The sequence below is a fragment of the Anomaloglossus baeobatrachus genome, chromosome 5 (assembly GCF_048569485.1).
Source record: "Anomaloglossus baeobatrachus isolate aAnoBae1 chromosome 5, aAnoBae1.hap1, whole genome shotgun sequence".
Classification (NCBI taxonomy): domain Eukaryota; kingdom Metazoa; phylum Chordata; class Amphibia; order Anura; family Aromobatidae; genus Anomaloglossus; species Anomaloglossus baeobatrachus.
Genome location: NC_134357.1, coordinates 146,813,475 through 146,837,980, shown reverse-complemented (window position 1 = coordinate 146,837,980; position 24,506 = coordinate 146,813,475). Strand labels below are relative to the sequence as shown.

At 45.7% G+C, this 24,506-nt stretch overlaps 1 protein-coding gene across 1 annotated transcript in view; it reads right to left on the bottom strand.

Annotated features, from left to right (window-relative positions):
* Positions 1–840: 840 nt before the first annotated feature.
* PSAP (prosaposin) overlaps positions 841–24,506 on the bottom strand; it is a 41,130-nt gene continuing 17,464 nt past the window's right edge. The window contains exons 4-14 of the mRNA XM_075348967.1: positions 20,651–20,779; positions 20,268–20,462; positions 17,708–17,845; positions 15,744–15,800; positions 6,010–6,129; positions 5,811–5,906; positions 5,128–5,308; positions 2,715–2,878; positions 1,930–2,010; positions 1,704–1,811; positions 841–1,596 (exon numbers count right to left, since the gene is read on the bottom strand). Coding sequence (XP_075205082.1) covers positions 1,561–1,596; positions 1,704–1,811; positions 1,930–2,010; positions 2,715–2,878; positions 5,128–5,308; positions 5,811–5,906; positions 6,010–6,129; positions 15,744–15,800; positions 17,708–17,845; positions 20,268–20,462; positions 20,651–20,779 — 1,305 coding nt within the window. The 3' untranslated portion in view covers positions 841–1,560. The remainder of the gene's footprint in view (positions 1,597–1,703; positions 1,812–1,929; positions 2,011–2,714; positions 2,879–5,127; positions 5,309–5,810; positions 5,907–6,009; positions 6,130–15,743; positions 15,801–17,707; positions 17,846–20,267; positions 20,463–20,650; positions 20,780–24,506) is intronic.

The following is a 24,506-nucleotide window of genomic DNA, read 5'->3' as shown; positions in this document are numbered from 1 at the left end:
CTCATCACCTGCCCAATACAATCCCATCAGTGAAATATGGTGGTGGCAACATCATGCTATGGGGGTGTTTTTCAGCTGCAGGGACAGGACAACTGGTTGCAATTGAACGAAAGATTAATGCGGCCAAGTGCAAAGATATACTGGAAGAAAACCTCTTCCTGAGTGCTCTGGACCTCAGACTTCACCTTCCAGCAAGGCAATGATCCTAAGCATACAGCTAAAACAAAAGGAGTGGCTTCAGAACAACTCTGTGACCATTCTTGACTGGCCCAGCCAGAGCCCTGACCTAAACCCAATTAAGCATCTCTGGAGAGACTTGAAAAAGGCTGTCTACCAACATTCACCATCCAACCTGACTTAACTGGAGAGGATCTGCAAGGAAGAATGCAGAGTATCCCCAAATCCAGGTGTGAAAAACTTGTTGCAGCATTCCCAAGACTCATGGCTGTACTAGCTCAAAAGGGTGCTTCTATTACATACTGAGTGAAGGGTCTGAATACTTATAACCATGTGATATTTTAATTTTTCTTGTTTAATAATAAATTTGCCAAAATTTCTACATCTTTTTTTCTGTCAAGATGGGGTGCAGAGTGTACGTTCATGAAAAAAAAATGAATTTTTGAATTTACCAAATGGCTGCAATAAAAAGTGAAATTTACAAGGTGTCTGAATACTTTCCGTACCCACTGTAAATATCAAAAGTCATAACCTAGGATAACTGGGATAATTATAAAATTTGTCAGACCCTGAAAACCACTAACCTGGCCACCCCCATGTGTACCAGTATAATTTTTATTGCACAAGTGATCATACATACTCAATTCAGAATCAAGACAAAGATAGAATATTAGCTTTTATTATCCTTTAGTGCAATAAACAAGTCACTCTATACTTGTATCTAAAGTTTGACAGTAGTTCAAAAAAAGTTGAATGAATTCAAGTCTCAGATTTAGCATGTTACATAACAATAAAATTTTAAAAGCTGTAATAGAAAGTGGTACTGAAACCGTCCGTACATGAATGGCCAAGAGGGGAGAAAGGAGGCAGTACTACACAACTAATGCTTAATAAACCAATAGTAAATTTATATTACATTTTTGCTAGGTAATCAAAATTCTTCCTAAACGTATTGCATTTTGTAATTGTATAATCTCCAAAAAAAAAAAAAAAAAAAAAGCAAATTTGCAACTTTGAATGATCATAAACCGCAGGCACGTTTCCACTTTCTACCGAACCTCAAGCAATCACCCAAAACATGAGATTGAAATTTACATAGTGGAAGAACACATCAGTTTAGATGATATAGCGAGAAGTTAAGTATGCGATTTGCTTATATATTACATGATGCATGGCAAGCTTAAATTTAATGTAAGCCATCAGAAGAAGTTATTTTCCATGGTCTCTAAAGAACAAATATGTACATCAAGTCATTACTACTTCTCCACACATTTTTCCCTGCATTGCAAGCACAAGCTCTGGACAAAGGGGGGGGGGGGGTTCAAAAAAAAAAATATTTTCCTTGATGCAGTCTATTGTTCTTGTTGATTTGGACACTGCACTTTAGTTCCACACGTGACGCTTGCAATGCTCAATAGCCTGAAAGTAAAGAGTTTAATAAGTCATGTGCAATTACAAACATACAAACAGAGGAGATGCCAGACATGACACTTCCGCAAGTAGATTAGCAAGAACAAGTCACTTACATTGCAGCTTCCTGCGGTCTCCATGTCCTTACACCAGTAACTTGGCCCCCACATACATTTTTCACTTCCTAAAAGTGGTTTCGCATTATTCGAACAGAGATTCATTTTCTGTTGGGTGGGGAAGGGGGGGGGGGGGGGGGGGGGGGAGGAACAAAAAAAAAAAAAAAAATTTAAAAAAGGACAACCAACTTTGAAACATTACTTGCAAATCATGTCTAAATCTCACCTCACAAACAAATGTTGGGTCCATTGCTTGTAGGAGCAACTCAACAAACATAGCTTCATAGGTATCAACAAGGGCATCGCACTAAGGGAAAAAGCACAGAACAAACTAAGGAAAATCATCATTTAACAAACATTAACGAGTGATCAAGTGGAGACTTGTAATGGTACCTTGGGGTATGTGGATTACCTTTCTTACCCGGGGATATCCCCTTTCATGGTATTGAGATACACTGATGTTCCCTACTAGGCCACAAATCAAGCCTGTACAGCTAAAGTAGTCAAGTGTTGTCCTGAGACACTTGGGTCAGCACAGCGGGAGCCGAGTGCCATGCGAGTGTCACTGCGACTGAGGTCCGATCATGCGATCGGCCCACAGCTGCGGGCCGGGCCAGTGCTGAGGAGGGGCAGGCCGGATTTATCTCCCCCTCTCTTCAGTTGCCGGCTATTGTCATTCTCGCTCTGCACTCGCAGTACACCAGTGTACCACGAGTGCAGTGCAATGTTTCGCTCCCCATAGACTTGAATGAGCGTGAGAGAATCTAGGATCGCATTACAGTCGCAGCATGCTGCAATTGTTTTTTCAGTCCGATTAAAGCTGAGAAAATAAAATCGCTCATGGGTGCTGGCAAATAGGCTAATATTGGTACGAGTGGAACGCGATGTTTTATCGCATTCCACTCGTTCAGATTTTCATGCTGTATGTCTTCGGCCTCCCAGTGAAATATGTGACAAGAAAAAAATAAAATGTTACAGGTCATAAAAACTTAAGTGTGTAGCAGTAGTTACCTCGTCTGTCATTTTTTCTGGCAGGTAATTGCACACCACATGTAGAAAGGTCTTAATTCTCTCCTGAGTAACGTTTTTGCTCAGGATCTTGTCCATGTACTCCACAACCATCTTGCAAACTGGACAGCAACCTCCAGACTGAATATGTTCAGCACTGAGTTTCACTATTAAAAAGTTTTTCACAAAGTTTAGCTAAGAAAGTTTAAACTACTACTATGTTGTCTTCACCGAGTAAAACACAGAAGGAAAATGTATATAAAAAAAAAAAAACCAACCACACACACACCAACCACACACACACACCAACCACACACACACACCAACCACACACACACACACCAACCACACACACACACACACCAACCACACACACACACACACCAACCACACACACACACACACCAACCACACACACACACACACACCAACCACACACACCAACCACACACACCAACCACACACACACACACCAACCACACACACACACACCAACCACACACACACACACCAACCACACACACACACCAACCACACACACACACACACACACACCAACCACACACACACACCAACCACACACACACACACACACACACCAACCACACACACACACACACACACACCAACCACACACACACACACACACACACACACACACACCAACCACACACACACACACACACACACACCAACCACACACACACACACACACACACACACCAACCACACACACACACACACACACACCAACCACACACACACACACCAACCACACACACACACACACCAACCACACACACACACACCAACCACACACACACACACACACACACACACACACACCAACCACACACACCAACCACACACACACACACCAACCACACACACACACACACACACACCAACCACACACACACACACACACACACCAACCACACACACACACACACACACACCAACCACACACACACACACCAACCACACACACACACACCAACCACACACACACACACCAACCACACACACACACACACCAACCACACACACACACACACCAACCACACACACACACACACCAACCACACACACACACACACACCAACCACACACCAACCACACACACACACACACCAACCACACACACCAACCACACACACACACACACCAACCACACACACACACACACCAACCACACACACCAACCACACACACACACACACACACACACACCAACCACACACACACACACACACCAACCACACACACACACACACACACACACCAACCACACACACACACCAACCACACACACACACACACACACACACACACCAACCACACACACACACCAACCACACACACACACACACACACACACCAACCACACACACACACACACACACACACACCAACCACACACACACACACACCAACCACACACACACACACACACACACCAACCACACACACACACACACACACACCAACCACACACACACACACACACACCAACCACACACACACACACACACACCAACCACACACACACACCAACCACACACACACACCAACCACACACACACACCAACCACACACACACACCAACCACACACACACACCAACCACACACACACACCAACCACACACACACACCAACCACACACACACACCAACCACACACACACACCAACCACACACACACACCAACCACACACACACACACACACCAACCACACACACACACACACCAACCACACACACACACACCAACCACACACACACACACCAACCACACACACACACACACCAACCACACACACACACCAACCACACACACACCAACCACACACACACACACACCAACCACACACACACACACCAACCACACACACACACACCAACCACACACACACACACCAACCACACACACACACACACCAACCACACACACACACACCAACCACACACACACACACCAACCACACACACACACACCAACCACACACACACACACACCAACCACACACACACACACCAACCACACACACACACACCAACCACACACACACACACACCAACCACACACACACACACACCAACCACACACACACACACCAACCACACACACACACACCAACCACACACACACACACACCAACCACACACACACACACCAACCACACACACACACCAACCACACACACACACACCAACCACACACACCATAAGAGCTGTTTATTCTAACAAACTTATCACCTTGATATTTAATTTTAAAGCTACAGAAAGAAACTAGAGCCTGAAATCACTGTGGAAAACTACAAGTTACATAATACATTTATAGTATTACATTAACAATCTGGTTGTCAACCCAAGCGAAAAAAAAAAAAATTGAATAAAAGTCAGAAAGTTTTACCCAATTTGCGTTCTCGGGAACTGCAACATCCAATCGCTGAACAGATTATTTTTGGGGGAACCTCTTGCTGCAACAGGATAATAACAGCTTCACTGTATTGATCAATAAACTCTACGCATTTGTCATGATACTTGGAAGGAACAATGTTGCAGATCTTTTCAAGAGCTTCCTTTATGTATTCCTGTAGTGGAAAGAATGGCAGATGTGGGAAGAGCAATCAGAAAAAAAAAAAAAAAAAACAACTTCTAGTGTAATGTATTATCTGATTTATTGAGTATGTTTTATTTATTTCATAAATCAATATTACAAAGTTCGTTATTTCTCATCAGAAAAATCTGCTTCTCATTTTGGACTGAAGCGTCACTCAATTCTAAGGTAAAATCTAGTCAGTGAAGACAACAATCTATGAAGGAGGACAGTAAATTGCATTTTTCTTCCCCATTTAAGCCATGTAGTTTCCAATATTATTGAATTATAAAGATGAACTCTTAAAATTGAGAAATCACAATTTATCAATTATATTTAATGGTTTCTCTGCTAAGGAAGCATCTCACAGCTACATGCAGAGCTAAAGACCGGATCAAACATGTATGCGTTCACAAAAAGATATGCAGATACCAGGCAGAAAAGCGTGCCAGATACTAGTCTATCCTTCTGACAATTTGTACAGCTCTATTACATACCTCTGTAGAGTTTTTCTTTAGAAGGTCTTCGAGTTTTGTTACTACCATTTCGCAAATTTCACAAAATGGATCTAACTGCACAGGCTTCTCTGCAATCTTAAAAGCACATGAAAGTTAAGATTTAATAAAAAAAAAAAAAACCCACTACAAGCATATCCTGATCTTGACGTTTCATTAATTCCTTTAGTACAGGACTTACTTTAACAGCAGGCTGAAGTTTCACGGCAGGAACAAGAACTTTTGCAGGAGTCATTTCCACCATTGGTGTAGCCTGTTTCTGGGCACACAAACCTGAGCCAGAACAGATCACTTGGGCTGGCTGAGGAAAAGAAATACAAATTTATTTCTGTGCGCTATAGTTTAAGCCAATCATAAAAAGTAAATGATAAAGAATGCTCTGGAAACAAGAAAAATGCAACACCTTCCTAAATGGATGGTGCATATACTGTGTCACAAGTACAGTGGAACCTTTGTTTACAAGCATAATCCATTCTAGGGGTGTGCTTGTAATCCAAGTTACTCGTCTAACAAAGCAAAATTTCCCACAACTTGGTCAATGTCCCATCCTGGACCCCTATTATGCCATTTCACACGGCCAAATTATGCTCACCTTACCTTCCGTTCCATCGCCGGCCTCATGGTTCTTGTAGTTCGCCGGTACAGGATGTGTATCGGGTAACCAACGCTACGATTGAGGAACTTCCGCTGCAGAACAAAAACGTCAAAAAGGCAGAGCTGCTTGCCTCAGATTCGCCAGCGCGCTGCCTTTGAGTAGCGGCTGACAGTGAAGTTCCTCCATCGCCATGATGGTTACCCAATACACATCCTGTACCGGCGACCAACAAGATCCATGAGGCCAGCAATTGAACAGAAGGTAAGGTTAGCATAATGTGTGCGTTTGTGCGGACTGCAAGAGCGGGTCAGAGCACAGGTAAAAGTACGGAACCGGAAGAGTTTGTGGTGAATATTTACTCGTACAGCAAAGATTGCTCGTAAACCAAGTTACAAATTTACAATGAGCTTTGCTCGCATAGCGAAACGCTCGCAAACCGGGTTACTCGTAAACCGAGGTTCCACTAATTTGTCAGCTACATGGAGCATGAAGGAAATTGAAGATGGCTCCGATTTCTGATTATGAAAGGAAATATAAAAATGATGGGAATGTGAATTATTCACTGGTGCTGTTAATGAGGATTTCTTCATAAGATCATTTCTGAAGTGTGAATAAAAATTTGCATAAGCAAATATGATCTAGGATGTCAATGCATTAGGAAAGTTCTAAAAAAAAAAAAAAAAAAAAATCCCAAAAAGCCATGGAATCAAAAAGGATCCTTAAAGAAATCTTAAGGATAAAAACACACAGTGGCCATAAAATAACCTAAAAGGTGTTTGGAGCTGTGTGCAGACTAATACAGTGGACAGAATAGGCATTTATGGTATCAAAGGCATGGGGAAACGGAACGCATCTTAAAACATATACCAAACTACTTACCAGGTAAAAAGTGGCACTGTACAGTGAGATGCCCAAAAACAGTGTGCTGATAATTGGAGATGTCACAATTGTTCCACAGACTAGCATAACTGTTCAATATGGCCACCATCATGCATGGTGATAGTGTTCATCCTATGCAAGGTGTCGACATTTCCCCCAATAAACGCGCTCTTTGAAGTGTCCCCACAACCAGAAAACACAAGAACTGAGATCTGGTGAACACAGTTGGCCATGCATTCAGGAAGGATGAAAATATGCATGTAGAATGTTCACACGATTTGCGATGTGAGGAGGTGCCCTATCATGTATGAAGGTGGTTGTCTGAAGACACAGCCGTTGTAGGCGTTGCGGAACCACTGTTTCCAGCATTGTTTTGGTATCTCGCTGCTGTCGCGTCGCGGAACAGGTAGCAACCCCAGTTGGCCTCATTTCTTCGTAAAAGAACGGTCTGAGTATGATTGATGAGGTGAAGCCACACCAAACTGTTAGCTTTGGCGAATGCAGCAGAATCCCCTCGACCGAATGTGGATTTTTGGTAGCCCATATGCAACTGTTTACTGTGTTCACCGTTCCATTCAGGTTAAAAAAAAAAAAAAAAAAAAAAAAAAAAAAAGCTGTCACACCACAGAACAATCCATGGCCAAGTGCCAGCCATTTCCACTCTCACCAGAAACATGAATTCACATGTCATGTAGGTATCATTGTCACGAGGAAGGGTTGTTGATGGCTAATTTTGTACGGGTATACCCACAAGACCTTTCGGAGAACTTTCCACACTGCTGTACGGGAGCCCTCAATTGCCTGAAAACACTGCGTGCACCGATGTTCCTGACAGGGTTGTTCGTGCCCTGTTACACGACGGCAGTGGCAGTGTCCTCCACAACCTCTACTTATCAGTCGCTGCCCACGCCCTGGCTGAACACTCAGTAACCCTGTTTCCTCAAAACATGTCATCTGTCTCATCGAATTGACAGAAATTGGACTAACATGTGTGAAGATCTTTCAAATAATGAAAGGCTCTCAGTGCAGCTGTGGCATTCCTGGCATTTTCATAAAACAACCGCACTAACAGCACGATCTGGCAAAGAGACATCTTGCAGAGAGTTGCAAGGCGTGCTCAGTGTACAGCGCCACTTTTTCACCTGGTGGGGAGTTTTGGTATAATAATAAAAAAAAAAAAAAAATATATATAATTAAGATGCCTTTTTTCTCCATGCCTTAAATAGCATAGATAGAGAATTTTGTTACTTACCGTAAATTCTTTTTCTTATAGTTCCGACATGGGAGACCCAGACCATGGGTGTATAGCTTCTGCCTCCGGAGGACACACAAAGTACTACACTAAAAGTGTAGCTCCTCCCTCTGAGCATATACACCCCCTGGATGACAAATCTAACCAGTTTAGTGCAAAAGCTGAAGGAGGACATCCACCCATAAGTAGAGATAGAGTAAAACCCGGAATAACCGGAACCTCTGTCTACAACAACAGCCGGTGAAAACACACGGAACAAGAAACTGCCAACAGGCAACAGGGAGGGTGCTGGGTCTCCCATGTCGGAACTATAAGAAAAAGAATTTACGGTAACAAAATTCTCTTTCTTAATCGTTCCTTATGGGAGACCCAGACCATGGGACGTCTCAAAGCAGTCCATGGGTGGGAAATAAACAGAACTGAGAAGTAGGTAAAACCTAACTTCACAAATGGGCGACAGCCGCCTGAAGGATGCGTCTGCCCAAGCTCGCATCTGCCGAAGCATGAGCATGCACTAGGTAGTGCGTCGAAAAGGTGTGCAGACTAGACCAAGTGGCAGCCTGACAAACCTGCTGAGCCGTAGCCTGGTGCCTGAAAGCCCAGGAGGCACTGACAGCTCTTGTCGAATGCGCCTTAATCCCTGGCGGTGGGGGCACCTGAGAACATTGGTAGGCATCGGATATGGCCGACCTAATTCAACGAGCTAAGGTCAGTTTAGAAGCCAAGAGACCCTTGCGCTGACCCGTGGTTAGCACAAACAGAGGTGCACCGCCTGAGAGCGGCTGTGCGTGACACATAGATCCGGAGCGTCCGCACCAAATCCAAAGTATGCAACGCTTTCTCAAAGCGATGCACAGGGGCCGGACGAAGGGAAGGCAATGAAATGTCCTGGTTAAGGTGGAAAGGAGACACCACCTTAGGGAGAAGCCCGGAGTCGGACGGAGAACCACCTTGTCTTGGTGAAAAAACCAAAAAGGGTGACTCCGAAGAGAGCACAGTCAAATCAGAGACTCTCCTGAGAGAAGTTATGGCCACCAGAAAGACCACCTTCTGTGAAAGACGAAACAACGAAACCTCCCTAAGAGGCTCAAAGGGGGGTTTCTGTAAGGCCGTGAGGACCAGATTAAGGTCCCAGGGATCCAGAGGCCGCCGGTAAGGCGGAATGATGTGAGACGCGCCCTGCATGAAGGTGCGCACCTGGGCCAGTCGGGCGATACGCCGCTGGAACAACACTGACAGAGCCGAGACCTGTCCCTTGAGGGAATTGAGGGACAGTCCTAGCTGCAGACCGGACTGTAGAAAGGACAGGATGGTCGGCAAGGAAAAAGCGGCCAAGGAGCATGGCCGGAAGAGCGACACCAGGACAGGAAAATTCTCCAAGTCCTGTGGTAAATCCTGGCCGAGGAAGACTTCCGAGCCTGAGTCATAGTGGAGATGACCTCGGAAGGAATGCCTGAAGCCGTAAGGATCCAAGGCTCAAGAGCCACGCCGTCAGAGCCGCAGAATTCTGGCAGAAAACGGACCCTGTGAGAGAAGGTCTGGGCGGTCCGGAAGATGCCACGGCACCTCTACGGACAGACGGAGCAGGTCTGGGAACCAAGCTCGCCTGGGCCAGTCTGGGGCGATGAGTACGACCCGACGGCCCTCCATTCAGATCTTGCGCAGGACTCTGGGCAAGAGAGCTAGAGGGGGAAACACGTAGGCCAGACGGAACTGGGACCAATCCTGAACCAGCACGTCCGCCGCCAAGGCCTGAGGATCGTGGGAGCGAGCCACGTAAACCGGGACCTTGTTGTTGTGCCGGGATGTCATTAGATCCACTTCCGGCGTCCCCACCTGCGGCAGATTGACCGGAACACTGCCAGATGCAGGGCCCACTCGCCGCTGTCCACGGTTTGACGGCTGAGATAATCTGCCTCCCAGTTTTCTACGCCTGGGTGCGGATATGGTGGACTTTGAGTCTTCCGTCCACTGATGCGTTGAATTTCCAACAGGGCTAGGCGCTGCGCGTCCCGCCCTGGTGATTGATGTAGGCAACTGCTGTCGCGTTGTCTGACTGGACTCGAATGTGCTTGCCCGCCGACAGGTGGTGAAAAGCTACGAGAGCTAGGAGCACAGCTCTGATTTCCAGCACATTGATCGAGAGGGCTGATTCGGACGGAGTCCAAGTGCCCTGTGCTCGGTGGAGAAGCACTGCTCCCCAGCCGGATAGACTGGCACCCGTGGTGAGAAGCACCCATGACGGGGCCAGAAAAGAGCGTCCCTGGGACAGGGAGAGGGGCCGAAGCCACCACTAAAGAGAGCTCCTGGTCTGTGGTGACAGAGCCACAAGCCTGTGCAAGGAAGAGGTCTGCTTGTCCCAACAGCGGAGAATGTCCAGCTGCAGGGTACGCAGATGGAACTGGCAAAGGGAACCGCTTCCATTGACGCCACCATCTGACCCAGCACCTGCATGAGGTGCCTGATGGAATGACGGCGGAGCCTCAGCAGAGAGCGAACCGCCAGATGAAGGGACTGCTGTTTGACTAAGGGCAGCTTCACAAGTGCCAGCAGAGTCTTGAATTGCATCCCTAGGTACGCAAGTTCCTGGGTCGGGGTCAGAGTGGACTTGCAAGCGTGGCGAGAGTGAGCGAGACACTCCGCTGACAGTCTGCACTGGATGAAGCCTTGACTAGAAGGTCGTCCAGGTAAGGAATCACTGCCAACCCCTGGAGGTGCAGAACCGCAACCACTGCTGCCATGACCTTGGCGAATACACAAAGGGCTGTGGCTAACCCGAAGGGGAGAGCCACGAATTGGAACTGCTCCTCTCCGATTACAAAACGTAGCCAACGCTGGTGTGAAACTGCGATTGGCACATGCAGATAGCATCCATTGACATCAGAGATGTCAAAGAAAGCTCCTTGGGTCATTGACTGATCGCAGAAATTCCATGCAAAAATGCCGCACCTGAACATGCTTGTTGAGAAGCTTGAGATCCAGGTCGGAAGGCACCATCCTCTTCGGGGACTAGAAAGAGATTTGAGTAGAAATCTCAGGACCATTCCCAGTCGGGAACTGGTACAATTACTCCACAGGCCTGCAAGAATGCAGGGCTGGATAGAATTCTATTCTGCAGCCGTGGGAGATTGTAACCCACACCCACTGATCGGAGACTTGTTGAAACCACACGTCGCCCAAGTGGGAGAGCCTGCCACCGACCAAGGACGTTGCTGGCGCGGCCAGATAATCAAGAGGCGGCTGCCTTGGTGGCAGCAGCTCCTGCGGACTTCTGAGGACGCGGCTTCATGCGCCAGTTGGTTTATGGACCTTGGCTGAGTTAGTGGACGAGGCCGAGGGCTTAGAGGAACGAAAGGAACGAAACCTCGACTGGTTCCTGCCCTGGACAGGTTTCCTGGGTTTGTGGCATGGAAGTACTCTTCCTGCCAAAAGCTTCCTTAATAATTTCATCCAGTTGTTCACCGAATAGACTGGCAAAAGGGAGCCCAGCAAGGAACTTCTTAAGAAGCATCTGCCTTCCACTCTCGAAGCCACAGGAGCCTGCAGATAGCGAGGGAAGTAGCCGAGGCCACCGCAGTGCGGTGGCAGTCTCCAGCATGGCAGACATGGCATAGGATGAAAAGACTGAAGCCTGGAAGTTAAGGCAACCATTTCGGGCATAAAGTCCCTGGTGAGGGAATGCATCTCCTCCAGAGAAGCAGAGATGGCTTTGAGAGCCCGCACTGCTGCAAAAGATGGGGAGAACGAGGCCCCTGCCGCCTCATATATAGATTTGGCCAGAAAGTCAACCTGGCGGACAGTGGGATCCTTAGAGAGGTGCCGTCAGCCACTGATACAACTATCCGGGCTGAAAGTCTAGACACCGGAGGGTCCACCCTTGGTGAATGAGCCCACTCCTTGACCACCTCTGGTGGAAGGGGGAAACAGTCATCAGAACCACGCTTTGGGAGCGTCTGTCAGGACAGGCTCTGGGCGTGGTCACAGTGGGCTGAAAACTGGAGTGGTAAAGGAACACACTCCTTGTTCTCTTAAGGTATACTGATGCCTTTTTGCCAGAGGGGGATGCTCCCCTGATACAGGCGGATTGAGGTCCAGTACAAATCTAATGGACGCAATCAAATCATTAGCATCTGCGTCACCTTCGGACAGATCAATGGTACATGAAGTAGCGTCCGAGCCCCTAGTAAAGACATCCTCCTCGTCCTGCGAGTCAGCTCGTGAATCAGAGCTGCGGGACGGGGAAGGACAGGGGACCCTGTGTCTCCATTTTAGGAGGACGGGGTCTGAGACCAGATGAAGAGTCCTCTGTGAGCTTTGCTGAGCGAGCCGTAGCAGCAGAAGCACCCTGAGAAGGGGGCTGATGCATGCTCAGCAGAGTCCGGGACAGCTGTCCCCTGGAAAGAGCGGATTCTACCCAAACCGGGGGTTCAGCCACCGGAGCCGGAGCAGCTGGAGGGACCACTGATGAGCCTCCAGGCTGAGGGACCACTGTGTTTATGTGCTCGGTACAGGCAGTACGAGTCTACATGCAGTGCATATTAAGAACAGCCTTGCTCTGATGTGAGACATGCTGCAGAAGTGGGGGCTTTGTCCAGAATGACCCCCAGCAGAGTATATAAACAGAGTATATAAGCAGCTGCACAACCGGAGGTTGTGGCTTGCCAGACCATTTAACATACATCTCTGTGCCCTCCAGTCCCCCAGCCCAGGCCCCCATTTGTCCCAATGTGGTTATGCTGACATTGAGAACGCTGATAAAATGGCGCCCGGAGCGATGAGAGGGGGCGGGGCCTACTCAGAGCGGGCAAAAGAGGTATACAGGGGAGGGAATCTTTCCTCAGTGAAGAGTGTCCGTTCCCTGTGCTGAACAGCTGCTGGGCGGAGCCGCACTGTCACTCTGCATGACTGACATGCAGGGGCAGTGAAATCGAAACTAGGCCTCAGGGGAAGCCGGGGCCTAGATTTAAACATGCGGCCAGCGTGCAGGCACCATCGGCGCGGTTCTCCAGTGAAAACTGGAGAACCGGCCGGAAATGTTAACAGTCATATAACACACTCTCCCCAATATATAAAGTACAAGGGACCCCTGGAAAGACCACTTTCTGTGGTAATAACGTCTCAGTACTTAGCTTGTGAGACGCAGGTGCCAGGTCCCTGGGAGGTGAGCGCTCCGTCCGGCAGGATCCTGAAAGGGCTGCGGATGGAGACCGGTCTCCTGCAAAGCAGTGAGAACCGTGATGGCTCCCACTTCAAGCCAGAGCCTCAGGGGATGGTGAAGGAGCGCGGCATGTGAAGGCTCCAGCCTTGTAAAATCAACAGCACCGCCGACACAGTGGGGTGAGAAGGGACATGCTGGGAGTCCAGACTGGACCCGCTTTTCTTCCAAATCTTTGAAATCAAAAATCAAAATTCAGAGAATGCATGTGTGTGTGTGACCTCCTGAACACAAAGCATTGAACTGGTTAGATTTGTCATCCAGGGGGTGTATATGCTCGGAGGGAGGAGCTACACTTAGTGTAGTACTTTGTGTGTCCTCCAGAGGCAGAAGCTATACACCCATGGTCTGGGTCTCCCATATGGAACGATGAAGAAACACATTTTCAGCCAATTCTGTCCATGGCTTCAAACATCTTCAGTTATTTGATCCCTTAGGCCATGTGTCCATTTCAGAAAAGTCATTAGGAGGTGGTAATTGAAGCATGACCACCTGATGACTATTCATTTGAAGGTGGTGCTACAAGTTGTGGGGCAATGTGTTTGTCAGAACTATCATCGCTGCCTCAAGTCACCATGGATCCAGAGCATCTATAAAAGGGTGGCAAAGCAAGAAACTGTAGTATCTTCAGCGCTGACCCCTGACGACATCCTGTTCTAGGAGGAGCGATTGCGGCTGCGGGGAGTGGAGTGCAGCCCCAGCCTCCTGTGCATCACTTTCAAAACATCACAGGAAGTGCAAAGAAAAACATAATTTAGGGTTCAGCTAGATAGGGAGAAGTGAAGGACAAGTACAAAAGTCGTTAGGGTATAAGGATAGATATTTAGAAAATTGCTTTTGGTGCTGGACAGACCCTTTAGGCTAATGTGCCCACGCTGCGGAAAATGCGGATTTTGTCGCGGATTTCTCGCGGAAAAGCCGCGGATTTTCCGAAAATCTGCAGCAGCGGCACTTCCCAGCCATTTTTATGGCTTTTTGGAAATGCTGTGCCCATGCTGCGGATTTTTCCGCGGCGGATTTTGATCCGGAAAAATCTGCAACATGTCAATTATTGTTGCAGATTTTGATCCGGATTTTGGCTTCAGAATTGGGGGAAAAAAAAAAAAAAAATCCGCACCAATTCCGCACCTTTGAAAAGGTGCGGATTTTGCGGGAAAGACGATTTTCATGCAGAAAAATCCGCAGCAATATTCTCCCGTGGACACAGCCTTAAGGTTAGGGACTCGCTAAGGATCACTGAAGTGGTAGTGGGCTTCATACAGCCTGTTCAGAACCCAGTGTTCAGTTCTGCAAGTTTCTGCTTAGCTGCAAACTGGCCAATACATGAGAATGTGCAGTCCATGTGTTTTCTACAGCTATGGCAATAAAATACAAGTCATCAAGAGCACACAATATTAAGAAATGCAGAGAATGGGTTAATTCTGGCACAATTCAGTCACACCAAATGCTTGATCACTGGTGCTATATATTGGGGAAAAGGGGGAGTGGGGGAGCCACACACAAGTTAGATTACTACAAGTCACACCAGCTGGTTAGGTTTTGGGGCAAATGTCTTTATCATGTGCAGTTTGTATGATGCACAGTAAGATACACATACCTGATCCTGATCAGTTATAGAAACCAAAAGGACCAGCACCAAAGAGAAAGGAAATATCAGTACAGCGTACAATGAGTTAAAGTACAGCGTATGAAGCAACAGATCCTGTAATGTATATGCTTTAGAATGTATATGCTTTATGAGCTTAGTCACAGTAGCATACAGGATGCATAATGTAAGCATTCATTTTACAGATTACACAATAAAAGCCCATGTGTTCTACTAAATCGGAGAGCCCCTCTGTACAACAATCCCACCCCAAACCAGCGCACCCATGCATTACATGGACCAGCATGTATTAGATTCTTCCCTGCAGCACCCACCAATATACTAAGAACAAGCAAGAGGAACGAAAACATTTGCAATAATTATCTTACCAATTGGATAAACATTTGTAAACCAATTTCTCCATATTGATTAATATAATTCTTGCACTGGAAGAAATGGAAAAAAAATTATATAGCATTTACAAGCAATTCTGCACATTAATACTTTGTAGATAAAGAAGCCTCCAATCACATCAGAATAAATGTTGGCCGACCCCACAGAATATGACTGAACACTCTCCAAACAGGAGGCAATGGAGAGATGCATCGGATAGGTTTTCTTGGGTGATCAGCTAGAGAAGTATCAGTGCCTTAATATACTCTCCCTGTTCACAAAAAGCAGAGCGTGTATATTGGGGAGTAACGGAAGAGATGGCGGCCGAACAAGCAACTGCCTACTGTGTTGGGGCTCATGCGCACGTTGCGTTTTTTTTTCTTCAGCGTGTTAAGCTGCAGCGTCACTGTCAAAATTCATGCGTTCTGCTTCCCCAGCAAAGTCTATGCAAATCATGCAAAATCCGTGCGCACAATGCTTTTTTAAACGCAGCCTTTTGGTTGTCAAAAATTTGACAATCTCTGCATTTAAAAAAACATGTCAGTTCTTTTGTCAGTTTTGGTAGCGTTCTACACCCATTGAAATCAATGAGTTTTAGAAAAACGCTACCAAAATGCCAAGTAGTGCGTTTGCACTGCATTTTTGTTGCGATCCGCATGTTTTTGTTTTTTTTTACATAAACGCAAGTCTTTGGTCTCTCTCCCACCCCCTCTCTCATACTCACCGATCCACGATCACCAGCGCAGAGCTGCATGGCGTTCACATTGGCGGCTTCTCTTTTGAAAATGCTGGCCGCTCATTCCATCTCGTATTCCCAGCTTCCCACGCCCACCAGGGCCTATGATTGGTTGCAGTGAGACAGCTGTCACTCAGCGTGGGGGCGTGTCTGACTGCAACCAATCATAGGCCCTGGTGGGCGTATAAGGAGTTAATGGCAGCAGCCCATAGCTGCCACTAAGTCCTAGGTTAATCATGGCTGGCGTCTCCCCGAGATACCTTCCATGATTAATCTGTAAGTTAAAGAAAATAAACATCCCAAAAAAAAAAAAAAAACAACACACACACACACACACACACACACCTTTATTTGGAATGAAAGACCCTCTTGCACCACTTTATTAATTCCCAGATACCCCTCCAGGACTGGCGTAATCCACACGATGTCCCACGACACATCCAGCTCTGCTACATGAAGCTGACAGTGAGCGGTCAGACCACGACAGCTCTGTCAGCTCCACGCAACAACTGAAGTGAGCCGTGCGATCAGCAATGATGTCACTCAGGTTACTCGCGGCCACTGCTCTCAGGTGGAGGACTGCAGCTGTGGCCGCGGGTCACCTGAGTGACGTCATCACTGATCGCGTGGCTCACTTCAGTCACTCAGGGGGATTTGCGGTCACAGGCGAGTCCTTCACGTGTGACCGCAAATCAGGCTGCGACACAGCCGTGCGATGTCAGTGAAATCGGGTGAAGCTCTGACGTCACTGCTGCAGACTTCTGTGTCCTGGCACTGACCTCAGAGGTTCATCAGAGTTCATGACAGCACACAGGTGCGGGATGACAATGAAGTCGGGTGAAGTTCATCCAAGTTTATTCTCATCAACCAGCTGTCTGCAGTCAGCAGGCATGTAGCAGAGCTGGGGGACCACACTAAAAAAATGCATGTAAAATGCATCCAAAATACATATGTTTTGGATGCATTCTTTTTGTCACACAGCGTCAAGTCTGTCAGAGGGTGAATTTATTTCTGCACTGGTCAGGACGCAGTGTGCGCACGAGCCCTTAAGGTGTATGGGGCAACTTCATTTTAGAAGAAGTTTATACAGAAAGCTCAAATACCAAGCAGGGACCTTACATACGACCAAAGCGTGATTAAGATACTGTGAAAACATTTTGTATATGAACGTGCAAACAAGTCATTTTATAGTGATAAGGTGTATAAGCATAGAAGGATACTTACCATTTCACTTACACCACCAAGCTGCTCACATTCCTTTAGAGCATTTTCAATCAGAGATTTGCCAAAAGAAGAGTTGGTCTTCAGTGACTCTTGGATATCGTTGACAAGCTGAAGACAGTCTTTACAGACATCTCCATTCTAAAAAATAAAAAGGAGAAAATTATATAATCGCACACCTTTTTTATATGCTGGTATACGTGTCTGAGCAGGACACTAATGTCAAAGTCACAGAGCCAAATGACTCGTCCAAGATCAAACTGTGCCCCTAAACTGCAAATATAGTAGCCATTGCGCATAGACTGGTGGGTGTCTGACCTCATCTCCTGCACTATGGCTGCCTCAGCTGTGAGCCTGCCACCCCTCCTGACCAGTCCAGGTCTCAGGTGTTGCGCACCATTTCAGGCTCCCTTCCTACGGCTTCCAGTAATGTGGTGCGTTGTCACATGTAGCGAAGACACGGGACATTCCCTGAACTATGGTGGAGCTGCATTGATTATTTTTTTTTAATAAAATAAAACTAGTGAGAGTTCCTGGAAGGGTTTATTGAAATTTATTTTTGCATGCTCTTACTGGGTTAGTTATGAAGTAATGAGGGTCTCTGATAGACACCTCTCCATTACCAACACCATGGTTTGATGCCAGCTGACATCAACCCCTTAAATCATTACCCAGATGCATTGGCAATTTGAAAAAGGCAAAAAGGCCAGAAACTCTACCTACGTACAAAACAAAAAAAAAAAAAAAAAAAAAAAAAACAAACAAAAACATAATTCAATGGGTCTGCGCACACACTGATTTCTCACTGACTTGTCTCCATGTGGAACACATGGACTTGCATGTGCACAGACAAGTCTATTTTTCTCCAGCATCACTGATGTTCCACAGATCACACAAAAGCATACCACATAAATTTAAACTAAAAAGCTTTATACTGACCCAGCTCCAGCGATCCATCAATGCTGTCTGCTTCCAGGCCGGCTAATAAGGTTCATTAATATGCACTGCCGACCTGGAAACAGAGGGAGGGACCACGGCAGCATGGGAGTCTTTAGCATCATGGACAGGTGAGTATAAGTGCCTGATCGCCGTGTACTATCACTGATGGCACATGTGTGATCTCTATGTGCTAATATCACGAAGGGATATATGCACCTTTATCAAGTTAGTGAAACATTTGTGTTTTTTCCACTGATGTGCGAAGGGGGCCTTAGGTTGGGAACAGCCCAGTAACCATGGACCTTCCCAGCTGAATGATATCACCTCAGAGCGGTCTGCTTTTCTGGCTATCAAAACTGCATGGGACCCCACATATGTTTGGGGGTTTTTTTTACAATTAATTTAGTGATTTGTAAAAATCTGTATTTTTAAGAAGCCTATAACACACACTTTTACTTCTGAGTCTGCAGAGATCTGAATGAGGAGTTACTGAGCAGAGCCGGTCATCTAGCCCCAAGCATGTGATACACGCCCGCATAGCTCAGTGACCATCCACCTCTCATTATCACTTTGCAGTTACCAACAAATAGCCTTTGCACTGCAATCTGAAAACTTCATCCTAATTGTTCTCTGGCAAATGACCAGATGGGTGGGTGGTGACAAGACACATGCACAAAAGTGCTGTAGTTATAATGACAGCACTACACTAGGTTCATTTGTCAATTTTCACCAGCTGCTCCCCTAGTGCTTAGAAGTGGAAAATATCAAAAATAGAAAAGTTAATTTTATACCAACCAATAAGTAAAATTCTATATAATTTCACTTTTACTGGTATAACATGAAAAGTATCCTTCACATCTCAAACAAAAAAAAAACAAAAAAAAAACAAACAAAACTTTACACTTCATCCACCAACTGAAAGCAGAAGTCTCATGAAGCATGTGAGCTCACAGCTGCAGACGCCCTGAATAAGTGTCAGCAACTAAAAAGGGAAGTAATGCAAGACGTAGGACCATTAGTCAAGAATGACGTTTGTACTGCAGAATGTACCAATATATTAAATTCTAATGTACAAAAACCACTTGAGACATTGCACCTTAAGGCCCAGTCACACACACAACGACTTACCAGCGATCCCGAAAATGATGCGACCCGATAGGGATCGCAGGTAAGTCGCTGGGAGATCGCAGGTGAGATGTCACACAGTCAGATCTTACCAGCGATGCAGGAACAATACAGGTCGCAGTAGCGACCTGTATAACGATCTCAGCGGTCACTGTGACCCTGTCACACAGTGTCAAACAGCGATGTGTGCAGCCCAGCAGGACATAGCCTTTGAAGAAAATGGCCTGGACCATTCTGCAACGACTAGCGATCTCACAGCAGGGGCCTGATCACTGGTAGATCTCACACATAACAAGATCGCTAACGGGATCACTACTGCGTCACGGAAACCGTGACTCAACTGCGATCTCGCTACCGATCTCGTTATGTGTGACGGCACCTATAGCTTGATTACAAAATACACAGATTACATTTTGCTTTAGAACATTGTCTAGTATATGCATTTGCATGAAATGAAGAAAAAAAAAACCTCTTTTGAAACCAACAAAAATGTGATTACCTTCGGTGCCTCCTGAGGTTTGTCCTGGGGAGTGAGGAGAAGGGGGAGGTTTGCCATAAACGGGTAAACCACTTTGGACATATCTACGTCGGGAATCTCATTGGAGAGGAGCTGTTGTGCTGGTTTTAGACTTGCTAAATGCTGCTGCAGAGAACTGCAGAGATGAAGTGCACAGCAGGCTACTGATGGATTACCCTGGAAGAGAAGACAGACATTCATGACAATGCTACAATACAATTAGCAGCAAGTTAATGTGAAGTCACAACAGTAATACAAAATTCTGTTAGAGCATAGCATCATGCTTACAAGAGGGGTTTGAGAATAAAGAAAGCAAGGGAAACGAGAGGGGGAGGGGTGAGGAAAAAAAAAATGTAAAAAGTTACCAGTTCTTGTTCAATGATGTTCAGGATAAGAGGGAGGTATGCCGTAACCAGTTCTTTGCATTGGGAACGAGCTGAAGGGTCAGGAATGATCAGCTCACACAGCTTGTTTAAGTACTCCAGAATTTCAGTCTGAAATTATAAAGATCACATTGATGAATGCTTGGAACAATCACACGGTACGAAGTAGTGCTCACAGCTTCCACCCAGCAGTCACAGGATACAAGTGTGATTGACCGGGTGATGTGAAATAGATTCAAGCAAACTATAATTTTCAAATTGTCATCTTCCTGCAGCCTGTGATTAACCCCCTTCACAACATATTTATATCATGTGAAGCCTCTGCCCCTGGTGCAGGCTCACACACACAGCCTGCATGTCAGCTGGTGTGCCTCTACCAGAAACCCAAGAGAAGTGGGGAGGGGGGAGCAAGTTATCCATCCTGCCCATCAGAGCACTCATGATGCGATTGTCAGGCATCGATTGGGTGTTGTCAATGACCCCCCCCCCCATGCCTATCATTACAATCCTCCTGTGAACATTGGCTGTGAGCTGATATTCATAGGATATCTTTATGCACTGCTCTGTAAGGCACAAGAAATAAAAAATATTATAAAATAAATTTATAATACACATACATCAACAGACGAAGTGGAGGAAAACTTGACACGCCCAATGGAATAGGTCACCAAACATCCATGGAGTGCAACGATGTGAAGTCCACCAGGTGGACTATAACTTGAAGAGGAAAAAATATCGGCACATCCAACGTAAAATAATTTTGGATGTGCCAATATTTTACACACACACACACACACACACAAATTATGCAGCTTTAGCCATACATTCTTCGCAAAGTTTAATCGGCCAAATTCCAGCCTTGCTGAAGCATCCCCAGATCACCACTGATCCTTGATCAAATCTCACAGTGGGTGCAAGAGACAGGCTTGTATGCCTCTCCAGGTCTCAGTCTAACCATCAAACGATCAGGTGTTGTGCAAAGCTGAAAATTAGTCTTATCAGAAAAGATTCTTACTCTAGAAATTGGGCAGATTAAACTTTGCGAAAGACGTTTGAATCAAGCCACATACAAGGTTATCCTGGAAAAACAGTTGCTTCCTTCTGCTTAGACAATGTTCGCCAACTCTTAGGACTGTTTCTTTCAGGCAGGACAATGCGTCATGCCAAACAGCTAGGTCAATGTGTGGATGAAGGACCACCACATCAAAACCCTGTCATGGCCAGCCCAATCTCCAGACCTGAACCCGATAGAAAACCTCTGGAATGTAATCAAGAGGAAGATGGATAGTCACAAGCCATCAAACAAAAGAACTGCTTACATTTTTTGCACCAGGAGTGGCATAAGGTCACCCAAAATGAGTGTGAAAGACTGGTGGGAAGCATGCCAAGACGCACGAAAAGGTGTAATTAAAAAATTATGCTTATTCCACAACATATTGATTTCTGAATTGTTCCGAGATAAAAAAACATTAGTATTGTTTCTAAATGATTATGAACTGGTTTTGTTTGCATTGAGGTCTGAAAGCAATGTATTTTTTATTTTGACCACTCATCAGGAAAAAAAAAAAAAAAAAAAAAGGTATTGCTTGGAAATTCAGAGACGTGTCAGTAGTTTACAGAATAAAAATTTACATTTTACTCAAAAATATACCTATAAGCGAAAAATCAGAAGTACAGAAAATTTTTCATATACGTTTTGCATATGCGTTTTTATCTTCATCTTTTGTATATCTTTCTTGTAAGCACTACTTTTTTTTATATTACAGCTTAAAACTAATAAATGTAATCCTTGTATGCCATAAATAATCCATAGCCTTAGAGTGACCCTGTGATTGCCAGACAGTAGTATATTTCGGGGACTCTGCACCCCGTGTGTTTGAGGAGAGGTGGAAGAGTCTTGTGTAGACTATCAGGGTGCGATTTCTGTTCATTTGATAATCTAACAGATGTTGAGTGCGGGGAGATAGTTAACCCTTGCAGGTGCACCCCACATCATGCTGAGAAGTATGCATTTCGGTATATTTACACTACAGCCTGGGATCACAATTGTTTACCACCACATCAGCAACTGTGTAAATTTTTCCAAAATCTGTTAGTTAAAATGAACTTTAAAATGAAATTTGTACATGGGAAACCCCTTAAAAGTTAGTATATGTCCATCTAGATGTTCTCTTCTGTGCAGGGTTACTCATAAAAGCCATCTGTAGACCTCGTCTTCATAGTGGTTTGTTAGCTTGTTGCATTAGCACCAGGTCTAGCAGACAGCAATGAGCCACATAGGGGGCTCCCGAGCCACAGATTGGGAACCCCTGCACTACTGCAACAAGGGGAAAGCACATTTTTGAGATTTCCGCTGTAGCCAATTATCTTAGGCCAAGTTGTCAAAGCCATAGTTGTCCAAAAGCCATCTGTAGGCGGCCAGTGATTTTGTTTATAATACATTTTCACCCCTTCTCACTTTTACATATGGTATACACAATAGGAGGAGGACTTTAAATTGGTATTCTCAAGTTTAAGCCATCCCCTAAGCATGGGAGAAGGGATAACGTTACAAGTACTATGGGTCTGACTACTGGGATGATTATGCGCTTTGCTGCTCCATTCATTCTCAACCAATTAACGACCACGAAAAGTAAAAATTACATCCCAGCGGTTATAGTGTTAACCACACCTGGCTGCCGCAGGCAGCTAGGAGGGATCCGCGCACATGTCAGCTGATGTGTGTGCCTAGCAGGCATGAGCAGATCGGTAATCTGCCAGTACCTGTTAACCCCTTAAATGGTGCTGTCAAAAAAAAAAAAAAAAAAATGACAGAGCCTTATAATCGCGGTTAAAGTTTACTCACCACCCGAAACCAGAAGTCCCATGACGTGATCACGTGAATCTAATGGTTGTCACAGTAGCATAGGGTCATGTGATCACTGCTGTAGGTCACATGACTCACTTCCTGTTTCACCTGGCTGAGAGCTGTGTGAGACAGGAGATGAGCATATCTGGTGTTGACAGCTGTGTAGCTGTGATCAGCAGATATGGAAGAGCGATCAGACTGCTGATCCTTATAGTCCCCAAGGGGGACTAGTAAAAGTTAAAAAAAATAAATCCTAAAGTTCAAAGCACCCCCTTTTGCTCCATTGAAAATTAAAGGGTTAAACACATTTGGTATTGCCACAATAAGAAATGCCCTATCAAAATATAGAATTAATATGATCGGTAAACATAGCAGCAAAGAAGGGAATTTTGTTTACTTACCGTAAATTCCTTTTCTTCTAGCTCCAATTGGGAGACCCAGACAATTGGGTGTATAGCTATTGCCTCTGGAGGCCACACAAAGTATTACACTTAAAAGTGTAAGGCCCCTCCCCTTCTGGCTATACACCCCCAGTGGGATCACTGGCTCACCAGTTTTAGTGCCAAAGCAAGAAGGAGGAAAGCCAATAACTGGTTTAAAGACCAATTCAATCCGAGGAAACATCGGAGAACTGAACCATACCACATGAACAACATGTGTACCCGAAAAAACAGAAAAACCCCGAGAAAACAGGGCGGGTGCTGGGTCTCCCAATTGGAGCTAGAAGAAAAGGAATTTACGGTAAGTAAACAAAATTCCCTTCTTCTTTGTCGCTCCATTGGGAGACCCAGACAATTGGGATGTCCAAAAGCAATCCCTGGGTGGGTAAAAGAATACCTCATGATAGGGCCGTCAAACGGCCCTCTCCTACAGGTGGCCAACCGCCGCTTGAATGACTTATCTACCTAGGCTGGCGTCTGCCGAAGCGTAGGTATGCATCTGATAATGCTTGGTAAAAGTAAGTAGACTCGACCAGGTGGGTGCCTGACA